This window comes from Toxorhynchites rutilus, chromosome 1 (assembly GCF_029784135.1).
Source record: "Toxorhynchites rutilus septentrionalis strain SRP chromosome 1, ASM2978413v1, whole genome shotgun sequence".
Classification (NCBI taxonomy): Eukaryota; Metazoa; Arthropoda; class Insecta; order Diptera; family Culicidae; genus Toxorhynchites; species Toxorhynchites rutilus.
The window spans coordinates 134,443,230-134,456,509 of record NC_073744.1 but is presented as its reverse complement, the minus strand read 5'-3'; the positions used below and the strand labels follow the sequence as shown (position 1 = coordinate 134,456,509).

At 40.4% G+C, this 13,280-nt stretch overlaps 1 protein-coding gene across 1 annotated transcript in view; it reads left to right on the top strand.

The window, feature by feature from the left end:
- Positions 1–318: 318 nt before the first annotated feature.
- Positions 319–13,280, top strand: part of LOC129776585 (midnolin homolog) — a 54,041-nt gene continuing 41,079 nt past the window's right edge. The window contains exon 1 of the mRNA XM_055782314.1: positions 319–1,550. Within this exon, the coding sequence (XP_055638289.1) occupies positions 1,255–1,550 (296 nt within the window). The 5' untranslated portion in view covers positions 319–1,254. The remainder of the gene's footprint in view (positions 1,551–13,280) is intronic.

Here is a 13,280-nt window from a genome sequence, read left to right as displayed (position 1 = left end):
ACTTCAATCTTTCTTATGAAACTTTACTATCGTTATACAAAATCATTGCCAGACATAATTTTCATCCAAGATTCAGTGGCCTTTTTCAGAAAATTCAATACTCTAAATCATAACGTATACATTTTATAATGATAAGGTAATTTTTATTCATAATTATAAGTATAAAAATGTTTCCAGGAAATCCTTCACTATGTTTGCTAGCACTTGTGTGCTCAGCTCAGTAGACTAATAACAGCACTCATTCACTCACTCTCTTGAGTGTCTGCTTCTGCGGACACCAGCAACCAAACGATCGAGCGCCGCTTCTCAGTCATCGAATAGACTTCTCAGTGTACGGTTCGTACGAGCATTCGTCAGTTTGGTCGTCCGGTGCCAGGGATTACACAACTAATACAACCGAGTGTGGTGTGAGAGGAGAAACCAGAAGTGTGTGGAAGATTGTGTGCGTTCAGCGAGTTTTGATAACACAAATTCAGTGTGTGCTCTTTCTGGATGTAACCCCAACACTCTGTGGTATCGCGGCGTTTCCCCTCTTCAATTGTTCAAGCTGTGCCAACGGAACAGCGGATCGAATTCATTCGCGTGAAAATTTCTGAATGTGCTGGTGAGCTGCTGCCTGGTGCCTCAGAGAGACGTCGAAACAAGTTCAGCACTTTGCGTGTGTCGCGTTCCGTGTGTGGACCGAGTGAAACCCGCTTCTACCTTACATAATTGTCGTTCCGTGTCGAATCGGGGAAAATTTTGTGCTTCAGAAGTTGTTCCACTTCTGCTCCAGTGTCAGCAAACCGTCGTCTGGCTCTACGAGTTACGAGGAGTGGGTGGAGATACCGATAGGGAACAGAAAAATCTCTCCCGGAGTGCTTCGACACGGTGGTGGTGTGTTGTATAGAGTAGCTGCCGCCGCTATATTATTCCAGGGGAAATCCCAGCAGAAGATCCGTAGGTCTTCGCGCACACAGCGCACAGAAACCCTATTAGGTGTGGTGTGTTGACTGACTAGCGAGGCGTAGGAGAGTGGGAAATAGGATAAAGAAATGGAGTGGGACATTTGAGGAATCATAGCAGGCCGCCATCGGTGATAAGATTATAGAATTGAAACCGTTCGTTTTTCGGTACAGTTCCAAACTTGTGTGTGCGTCAGCGGAAGTCAGCCTGTTATAGTTGGATGTTATTGAAGTGAGAAACGAAGACGAGAAAAAAAATAATCCATCAGCGGACGGTGCAAACTAAGAATAAAGGAATACAGCAGAAAAAATGGATAAATCAAGTGAAGGTGATTCGCGTGACGGCGGGCCGTCAACGAATCCGACAACGGCTTCGTCATCGTCTGCGACTCCAGCAGCAATTGGGTGTGGTTCTAATTCCGGTAACACCACCAGCAGCAGCAGCCCACCAATGACGAGCCCAATGACGCTGAACGTCACCACCACGACCGGAGGCAGTTTCTCAGTCGTTGTGGACGGTGAAAATTCGGTGGAAAATCTGAAGAAAATTATATCGAAAAAGCTGAAAGTCTCCAAGGACCGCATATGTTTGCTACATCGTGAGAGGTTAGTATCTTCCCGTGTAGAGAGAGTTAATTGCGCTCACACAAGTTAATCGCGAGAGCTCCTTTCTTTATCTTGTTTATTTTTAACGTCTGGTCGATGATGATCATGCAGCACAAATATTTGTTTTGTCTATAAGCTTTACCGAAACCCACAAAAAAATCATTTACCCACCCGCAGCAGAACCTCGGAAAGCAGCCTCCGGGCAGCCTGTACGAGTGTGTTCTCCGGTACGCACCGGCGATGGCCACAAAGACGCAGAAATCAGCGATTACTGCGCTGCTGCCATTTTGTTTCATCGAAAGGTTATTTTTCATCGTCGATTCGCGGCGTTTGACGGTGATGACGATGGTAGTGTGGTGGCGGTGTGGCATTTCGTGGCTATGTGTGTGCTGTGCATATGCGGGTGACGTGTGCTACTCAACGTCACTCCTCCGCGCGCCCCATCGTGCTGATGCATGTCTTCTCCAGGCGGAGAGGAGGCGCGTGTACTTTCCGAGGAAGACCCCCCCCCCCCCCCGCATTCGAACAGTGAAACTTGGAATTGGAGAATCGGTCGATTGAAGGAGAACGGACGATGACTTAATCTGTGGATGCGAACTACTGATACTTTTTATGTTGGCTCATGCAAGATAAACCTGATCGAAAAGTGTGTACAAATGTGGACATTTTGCTAAGTGATTAGTTACTGGATTCTGGAAAACGGATCCTTATCTCGAAGAACATGGCTTGCGTTTGACTCCTGCTCTTCTTAAATGACACCAACGTTCCTAGAGAAACTTCGCCGTCTCAACGTAGTGTTCCTTGCGTCATTTTTATTAGTCACTGGCTGACCCGGCAAACTTCGTCCCGCCCAAAATTTGTTTTTTGTTATCAATGCCGTCAAACATTCACGTTTTCTTACCTTGAGCAAGTTCATGAGTCCAATCGCAGAACTGTTCATTGATTGATCTTCTAATCGATCCCGTTGAATTTAGCTTTTACTAAAAAATGCCTAGTTCTTGAGCTTGAGCTTGAGCTTGGGTAGACTGTACAATTCGTAGTTGCTCTCCGTGATTGACCTGAACCAACCAAATTGCACAAAGAATGACGCTTGGGACTCCTTACAGTCACCAGGGGAGGGGAAGGAATGTTAGTATGATATTCGCCGCCCGAAAGCCAGAAGGGTCGCCTCTATAGCGTGGTTCCCTAGCGTTTATCATGGGAGGGATAGTTGTCAGTGGGGAAGGTAAGAATCAGGATTCACTGTGGTAAGTGATGTGATTATGTTAACTTTAAATGTAGTACTCTATTGCAATCTTTGATCGTGACGCAGGAGATTTTTATTCAGTTGCCTAACAAGGTAACCGAAAGATCTTCTAGAATAAATCGCATCGGTCATACATACTTTGACTTTTCACGTCAAGTACTCTATTTTAATGTCAAATCACGACGCCGGCGGTTATGAAATTGCTACCTGAGAAGGTAACCAAACAGACTCCGAGAGACAGTTCGAATCGGGTATAAATTGTGGGACTTTTCACACGTAATACACGTAATCTCTATTATGATTCTAATCGGAGACTTGTTCTGTGCCTAACGCCAATACTGTATCGTATTTTTATTCGCGACGCCGAAGATTATTAAAGATACATAAATCCAATTGAATTGTCATAGAAATAATGAGGGTAATAAAATAGCTAAATAAAAGGGAACTTCTCCGTACACTATACGCTTTTAAACCAAATTACTTGTTGTAAGTGTGTTGTAAAATAATAAATTATAAGTTCGATTTTTAGAGAATGAAAAGAAAAGTAAACATAGCAAAATATTTTGGTTTATCTATTAGGCTGGTACACAATTACGATACACCTAATCATGGTGATAAAATCACTGCAATAATAAAATATTGAATTTCTGGCAGCCACTGGATCTTCTTCTTGCATCACTTTGGTTATATTATTTCATCGATAAATCACAAACACTGAAACTTGAAGCACGACAGCATTTTTTATTTCCCACATACACAAACACATAGAGGCGAATGAACTGCAAAGTTTAAAGCCTCTTAAAAACAAAGAAAGAAGAAGAACAAACACAGCCGCGTAGAGAAAGTCCACTCTACTATAACAAAGTGGATGGAGAGAAAACATGTCTTTGCGTGTTAAGCGTGAAACGTTTCGTGCCCCCTAAAATCTTCACAGGCCAAATTTGGCTCCATTTGCTTGATTAGTTTTCGAGTTAGAGTCAAAGCTCTCTATAACGACATGTTTGAAGGTCCCTCCAAAATCGCATAGAAATTCTTTTCTTCATTGTGACATTTCTCTATAACGACCTTCCGTATAACGACACATTATCGTTTCTATTTACTAAAACATAACATGCTCTATTGCGACAATTTCCAATTTCACTCCACTCATAGTGTGTGTGTAAATAGTCTATGTTGTGTATTATATAGTTTAATCAACTGTGAACATTTGTTCACGCCCAACTGATTTAAATTTTCGAATACTTACAAAAACAGAAATTTAAGCCATAAAAGATAGGAGAAGCTTATTGGAACATACTAATCGAAGCATTGTTGAACAAGAATCCCGTCCTAGAGGGATTTGTTTCACTTCGAAAACATTCACTACCCGAAATGAGTTGAAATACACGAAAATCTTTAACGCTAAAAATGAATTGGACATAATTCAAAGGTTCGAGAAGGGTACTAAAAAGATAACATTGTCTAATGAATTCGAATGAGCTGAATTTCATATTCATTGTTTAATGTTTTTAGTTCCAAGATGGTTAGACATCAATTTTTTTTTTTCAGTTTTTATGGGGGGGCCTCCTCTTTGAGAGGGGGGAGGGGTCTCAAACTATCATGAAAACCTTCCCCGGCCCCAAGAACCCCTACATACCAATTTTCATGTCGATCGGTTCAGAAGTTTCCGAGTCCATAAGAATCAGACAGACAGACAGAAATCCATTTTCATATATATATATATATATTAGGCTGTCAAAAAAGTCCTGCGGTATTTCCGCGATGTGTCGTTGTAAGCGCGTAGTTCTAGTTGTATTCATTGTATCGAGTCATACTACAGCTTGTCGCGCTATAATATAGTCCTTGACAGTGTTTTGTTTGGTTAAGTCGTTCGTGAGTTATAGTGTCGCAAATATGGAGCAAAATAAAGAGAAAATCCGACATATTTTACAGTAGGGGAAAAGGGGGGAATTTGGACCACCTAAGCAAATCGCCTAATATTTCCAAACCAATACGGTCTAAATAAAAAATGTCACATTGTATACTGAGCTACACTTGTTTTCTCTCAATCAATAATGTTTAATCATTATATCAAGCTTCAAACTACCAAATATATCATAAAATAAAAGAGACGATTTTTGGACATTAAAATTTGATGTAGGGTGATTTGGACCATCTGTGGGGTGATTTGGTCCAGTGTGTGTTTCATCGAAAAAAACATTCTTATGTTTATTTAAAGTATTTAGAAATAATGTTACAATCTGTAACAGTGTTCTGGGATCGATACCAGGTGTCTTGGCCAGATTTCAGACCAGAAAAATAGGATTGGGACCATCTCGAATTATGCATGGATCTTTTCACTGTTGTTCGAGCATTTTCAAACACTGTCGATGATTGGTCAAAGAAAATCCGTTCTTGATGACCTGCGTTGGTCTTTCAAGCTCCTCCTTCTTCCAACGTTGTCTGCCCATCCTCTTTTTGTAATTTAGTGGCATCTGGAATCAATTAGACCAAAGAAAAGCCTCAAATCTGTAGGACCAATTCACCCCACAAAAACATGTCCATGTCACCCCACACAACATCCAAAAATTAAAATGCAATTAATTTCATTTATTGTTATCTAACTTACTGTTTCGCTGCATCAAATTGCTCCTCTTCTGTAGGAGAACAGAACTTTACTGCACAATACACGAAAAGTTTGTTTAATCAGCGGGAAAAACCTTAAAACCACGATCGGAAAACTCACATTTTTTGACAATAAAAGTGCTTGCTGTGTTAATGCTACCGTTTCCTTCAACCTGTCGAATTTTACCAAAGTTTTTTTACGTTAGTTATATACGGTTCAACAATAAAAGAAGATGACATTATAAAAAATCCAAGTTGAGCCATACTTTTTGAGATAATGGGGTGGTCCAAATCACCCCATATGTCCAACTCACCCCGTGTTACCCTACTACTATGACAAAGGCAAAAATGCATCTCAAGCTGCCAATAAAATTTGTGCAGTTTATGGACCCGATACAGTTTCCATTTCCACCGCACAACGATGGTTTCAACGTTTTCGTTCTGGTGTAGAGGTCGTCGAAGATGCGCCACGCTCCGGAAGGCCTGTTGTCGAAAATTGCTGAATTAGCCAAGAAAGACCGGCATAGTAGCAGCCGTAGCTGCGGCCAAGAGCTGGGGATAAGTCATCAAACCGTTATTAACCATTTGAAGAAGCTTGGATTCACAAAGAAGCTCGATGTATGGGTGCCACACACGTTGACGCAAAAAAAAACATCTTCGACCGTATCGACGCATGTGAATCGCTGCTGAATCGCAACAAAATCGACCCGTTTCTGAAGCGGATGGTGACTGGCGATGAAAAGTGGGTCATTTACGACAACGTGAAGCGCAAACGGTCGTGGTCGAAGCCCGCTGAAGCGGCTCAGACGGTGGCCAAGCCCTCATTAACGGCCAGGAAGGTTCTGCTGTGTGTTTGGTGGGATTGTCAAGGAATAATCTATTATGAGCTGCTTCCCTATGGCCAAACGCTCAATTCGGACCTGTACTGCCAACAACTGGACCGCTTGAAGGTAGCACTCATGAAGAAGAGGCCATCTTTGATAAACAGAGGCCGCATTGTCTTCCATCAGGACAACGCCAGGCCACACACTTCTTTGGTGACGCGCCATAAGCTCCGAGAGCTCGGATGGGAGGTTCTTTTGCATCCGCCGTATAGTCCGGACCTTGCACCAAGTGACTACCACCTGTTTTTGTCCATGGCGAATGAGCTAGGTAGTCAGAAGCTAGCCACAAAAGAGGCCTGTGAAAATTGGCTATCCGAGTTTTTTCTGCCAATAAGGAAGCGAGCTTCTATAACAGGGGTATTATGAAGTTGGCATCTCGTTGGGAACAAGTCATCGAACAAAACGGCGCATATTTGACTTAAAACAGATGATTGTAACTAATTTTATGAACAAATGAAAATTCAAAAAAAAAATACCGCAGGACTTTTTTGACAGCCTAATATATAGATACTTGGTTGAGATTTCTATGCCAAATATCACGCCTTGAATGCATTTTGAGTAGCAAGCTCTAGAACACACGTGAGCACAGTGCAAGTCGGAGGAAATTTCTTTGACGAAAAATCCCCGAATAAAACGGAAATCGAGCCCCCCGTATTTTAGGTGTGACGCTATTGTATTGAATGAATCATTTGCAACAGCGAATCAATCGTAAAAATGGGTTTCAAAGGGTTGTCGATTTTGGGAGAAAAGTATAGAGTAGATAGGGGCACAATGACCAGGTTGGGCAAAATGGGTCACCATTCGTTTGGGCTTGTTAGTGAACCAATAACACTCATTTTCCAACAATTGTGTTAGAAATACTTGAGAATTTATACATTTGGAAAGTATCTCCGTGAAATCCGTATTCAGATTCAATTGTCTTATAAAGATATTGAAAGAAATCTAACACTGACAGATTATCACGAAAACATATAAGAAAATCAGTCAACAAAATAGATTCTGTACGCTCCATACTGAAATTTATGACTCTGCGCTTTATATCAATTCGTACTGGCAGAGATGCCAACCTCCCTGATTTTTCAGGATTTCCCAGACTTTTTAGCATGCTCCCTGATATCCTGACGAACACTCAATTTATCCTGATTTTTTTCTGAAATGACCCTGATTTCCTGATTTTTGTACTCTTAACATTATTCGTAATAAATATACTGGTTTCCATGTCAAAGTTTTCTTTCACAACACTATACGCGGGGCGCGACAGGACACAACACTTATTGTGATTACAATCGTAAAAAGGATGTTAAATTTCTCTGATAGTTCTCCGGTTCACACTTGTATATATCACACATTAAGTTAAATTCTCTAGACGCGAATCTGTACTTAACTTTTTTTTATCTCTACCCTCAATTGTTTCGTGGTTTTCCAAAATTACACAAGAGAAAATTTTTGAATCCACAGGCAATATCAAAAAAAATTATATATATATATATTGTTCATCTGATTCAAAGTAGAATCAACTTTAATGTTGGATACATTGTAAATATATGTATAACAGTACTAAATATCATAAAAATTAGGAAAAAAATCAACAAGTCTTCCACTGCTGATATGCTTTCCTCATTTTTCGAGTAAAGATTCATTCCAAAGCATGGATGATGAATTCAATGAAAATTTGAATATTGATTTCTCTGCAACTCTGCACTGTAGTGATGCTGTAGGTTTTTCGGAAAAAATATAAACGATCAAAAAGTCAGGTGAAACATTAGCATTTCCGCGTAAGCGAGGATTTATACCATGCTTATTAATTCTTCTACATATCCGGTCTTCGCCCGAAGGAAGATATACTTTGTTTCTGGTGAGATTTGGAATGGATTCTGTCTTATGAGCTACTACCAAGCAACCTGTTTCTCATATGTATGGCTCGCAGCAGTCTTCGACGAGGAAGCAAACATGTTCTGGGAGGATAGAATATTTAAGCTGTGTGAAAGATGGTGAATGTTTTTGATCCAATAACTTGCTTCGATAGATAGATATTCACACCAATCGGTATATAAGCGAGTGCCGCTCGGAAATCCACTCAGTTATGTTTGCGCAACGATTGAGGTACGATCGCTGGTATGGATGGATGTTTACCCAACATACATTTCAACACCATGGAGTCTGTTGAAATCGGCATAGCAAATTAGATGCAAGCAGCAGGAACTTTTGTACTCGTTTGTGTTTTTGCAAATTGGAATGTTTCCATAACACAGATTACAAAAACATGGGTTCTGGGGAAATTGGCATTGCAAAGTAGATGCAAACTACGGGTATTTTTGTACTCGCTTGTATTTTTGCAAACCGGAATGTGTTTTTCCGATACAGCTTCCGAAACCAAGAAGTTGGGAAAATCGGCCTTGCAAGATACATTCAAGTTGGCAATGCTTTTATACCCCCATGCAATTTTACACTACGAAATTCGTTTTGCTAACACGGTTTTCAAAAGCGGGTACAAATGCAACGCTTTGGTTCGATTATTCAAGACTGCATTGGAAGATATCTTTGCATGTCGCCAGCTCACTAAACTTCTACGCATACCGTTTGATGATTAGACGAAATGTTGATAACTATTTGCTGCGATAACTACTAGCATAATGCATAAATTGACTAAAATTGGGATTTGTTTGCAATTGAATTCGTAAATAGTTTCATTCATTCACTAGTTTGATCAATTATTTAATCAATAAACACAAAAGATAGCTCTGCGCAGCGGCGATAACGTACCTAATGAGGAACATCCAAGGTGGGATTATTACTAATTGAAGAAATACAATTGATTACAAAGCCAACGGCAGTTCTACGTCAACCTTGCGGTTATATCATAGGTATAACCCATCCATAGTTTTTTACTTTATTTTTTGTTCGTGTTTCAAGCAAAAAAATGTTACATATGTCGCAATAACAATTTTGGGTCATATGCGCTTGAAATCTCTTAATGAATCGTTCCATTTTTCGTAGAGTGACCCCATCTATATGGAAATCAAAGACATAGTTCTATGTTAAAAGTACCACTTCTACTTGAATTTTACGAGTTAGTTAGCGACTTAGTGTATTTTTTGCACAAACCTAATGGAAACTACATTTTCCCATTTATGAGTCCAGTGTGAATTCAATGACTCACATACCCGACGACATTGGGACCGCCATTTGCGACGGATGAGAAGAAAAGCCGGACGAACAGAAGAAGCAAGGGTTTCTTTCATCGTGGTGAGTTGCTTTTCCCTGTGTTTATTGCAGCCAGCTAGGCAACAGCAGCAACAGAAGCAGAGGACAAGCAATCTTCTCGAGAGAAACCTGTATGTAATTATCCCGGTTTATACTACAGTAGTGGAGGATAATCACGAACCATTATCGGAGGTGAATGCAAACTCACAGCAGCACCGCACGGGAGAGCACACATGGCAGAAACAGGTTACCACCGGGATTCAGGCTGATTCACACGCACACAAACACAGATACAACACAGCCTCTTCCCGTCACCAAAGCAAGTGAAAGCGCACAATGGTTCTGAGCCCGGAGCCCGAAAATGAGTGAAATCAAGGGGTAATGGAAGGAAGTGGAATGGATCGACAAAAAGGGTGCTGCTGCTTTAGTAACAATACAGCAGGAAAAGGACTCTGTGTCTATGCCAGGAGAATCACCCCTCGTACCGTACAGCACGTCACCACGCAAGGTGAAGAGAAGCGGCCACGGAGCTCTGCTGCGCGGACGCAGTCACGTGTTCTGTGTTCAAATGCCATGCTTGTATGAGGTGAGAGGGTGCAAAAACGGGAAAATAACTATAGGGGAACAGATAGAGTGGAACTATTTGCTGCAGTGGAGGAATTTATTAGTTTTTTTTATTTGTATTTTTCATTGAACGTCATACTTCATTCATGGCATTAGATAAAGGAAACAGGTATTTTTGAGTAAGAACATTGAACATTGTTGTGATGTGAAGAGCGTCGATTCGAAATATCTGGCAGCACTTAGTCATCACTCTCCATCATTTTATTATTCTCCCAGATCCTTTACTTTAGAGTCATTTACTGGTCCAAGAATCAAGATTTGTAGTACATCAGACAGAATTTTATAGACAAGCACTATAAAAAAATTATCAACTAAAACGTGTTCGTGATCAATGGTCTCAAATTTTCAAATACCAAATTGGAAACAGATGCCTAGTACCGACAAATATCAATTCCAAGTACAATCTTAAACCGTGTAACATCGCGTAGTAAACCAGTGTTTAGCACCACTGCAAATTCAATTCCAGATATTCCTTGATTTTTAGTCACTTTCCAGACTATTTCAGGATGTAGAATAGTAACCAAAAAGCTCCTTTTTATGTTGTTGATTCCATTCAAGACGGCAGCTCATTCATACTGTGGAAAAAGTTACGTGAAATGTATCTCCCGATAACGAAACACATGAAACACATATTTCAATCAAACATGACACTTGAACATTTTCGGAAAACTCTAAAGTAAAAAGAGAAAGTTCGGAAAATTTAATTCCCATATGTTCTACAATTACATCATGATAAGGGTTGTTAGTACATTTGATGTTTGCGCTAACTCAATTGATCTTTGGTCGAAAGCGGAAATGGATTTTGAGGTGAAAAAAACAAACTCATATATCTTTTGTATATATAATAAAATAAGTAAAAAAACAGGAAGTGGGTTATATCTATGGTATAACCGCAAGGGTGACGTAGGACTATCGTTGATTTAGAGATCATTTGTATGAAGTTGAATCTGAATTCATTCTGAATGAATGAATATTTGGAGAACTTCGAAAACGAGAGCGTTACGTTGGAGGCACAAGGTTTTATGCATCCAATATTGGATACGGAAATATCCTACTGATGGGGAAGAATAATCTTCAGAAGCTATCCTGTTGATTGCGATAGATTGAAAAATCACAAAACCTAATGTATTTGGTCACAGTGTTACATGGATAGAAAACATTAAAATAAACTCTTTCATATAAATGTAATTTTAAATTCCCAGAGGAACTGGCAGATTATTTTCAGTAACGATTAGATATTTCCACATTTTCCTCGATACTGGAAGCCCACCAGTGGTTAATGCTAACTCGATAACCATCTGTTAATAGCACTTGATTGAAACATATTTGGTCACAGTGTTACATGGATAGAAAACATTCAAATAAACTCTTTCACATGAATGTATTTTTAAATTCCTAGAGGAACTGGCAGATTATTTTCCGGATCTTTCTCGATTCAAACGGAAAGAATTCCGTGCGTGTATGTGTGTGTGTAGCGGCTGCTTCGAGATCTTCCCGGGGAACCGTTTGTAGCATCACTCTCCTCCTGATGGATTCCCTTCTGGCCTAAGGTGCACAAACAGGCTCTTGGTGACACCGTTCATCCACGCTTTCATGATAAATGAAGAGCTTCACCACAACAGCGACAACATGCTCCAATCGCTGTTCAATTAGAACTGAGTGGATTTCCGAGCGGCGCTCGCTTATATACCGATTGGTGATTTCAATAGCCTATTTTGAAAGCAAATTTAGGGCTATTAAAACAAGTTTTTGGATCAGAAAGTAACAAGTATAGAACGCGTAGACATTTTATCTTTCGAATGAAGTGTTTATCATACCATTTCGTTCAGTTGTTTAAGAGCTATTAACACTCAAAATCTCGGTCTCCGGCGTAACGCTTTCGTTTTCGAAACTTTGATTTTACACCCCGGTATAGAAATGAAAGACGTAGTCCTACGTCAAAACTTTTTAAGTTAAACGGTTTAGTTGTGATTAAACATAATAATGTACTAAAAGCTAGAAAATAATTAGGCAAGTAGCATTTAGCAGTTATCACGCCTTTCCTTCATTAGTCTAGGGCATTGCTAAGACTAACAACATATCATGAAGTCGCCAATTGTGGATAATGGAAATCCAATGTGCCCCACGATTTTATTGACGTAGGACTACGTCTAACCGGAAGATATAGGGGGTGAAATGGAAATCTAGGCACTGAACAAGTAGGAAAAAATGCAAGATTTGGAACGCTTATAACTCGAGCATTTCTCAATAGATCGCAAAGGTTCTTGCATCAATTGATAGGAAATATATCTACGCATCTATCATAACGAATAACATTTCATTTTTCTTGAGATAAATAATTGAATAATTGTGAAATATCAAGCATTGTGGAAATTCACTATGTGCCCATTTTTGATTGGTCCAGTTTGTGCTACTCAAATCGTACCGACCAAAACGGGCTACCAGAGCAGCAGCGAAATAGAATGAAGCACGATTGGAAAGGAAAGAGAAAAAATATGAACGAAACATTGGTCGCAGTCTCACACATGCGTAATTCTCGAGCCAGCCAGTCAGCTTAAAAATCCCCGCTCCGCTGCCGTAACGATCATTCTCATTCAAACCGTACACCACATCGGTTCGCATCACAACACATCAACAAACCAACCCAAGCAGCCATGTCTGGACATGGTAAAGGAGGAAAAGTGGAGGGAAAGGCAAAATCCCGCTCGAACCGTGTTGATCTGGAGTTCCCCGCAAGGGTAGCTAGGATGAGCGCGTTAGTACCAGTGCACCAGTCCACCTAGCCGGCGTTATATAGTTTCGGCCGCAGAAGTGATCGAGTTAGCTGGCAAAGCTGCTCGCGACGATAAGAAAACCCGCATTCGGAACAGAACACATTCGGTTCGGTGGACATCAAGTCAACAACAGGCAGTTGCAGCGAGTGGCGAGTGGCAAACGCAATCGCAAAACGGCATCAGGTAGCAGAAGAAAAAAGTTTGTTCTTTATACAAACTGCTTTGGTGACAAATCCAGAACAAGGCGGCATCGAGGGCGTTCGAAATGGTTTTTTTCAAAACCACGAGTACTAAGTTTTCTAAATTGGAACCATTCCATAAAACAAGGCGCTTTTCAGGGCCATTAAACCTTCCAAAAAAGAGTTTACGAAATACAGTTCAATGCTTTCTAAAA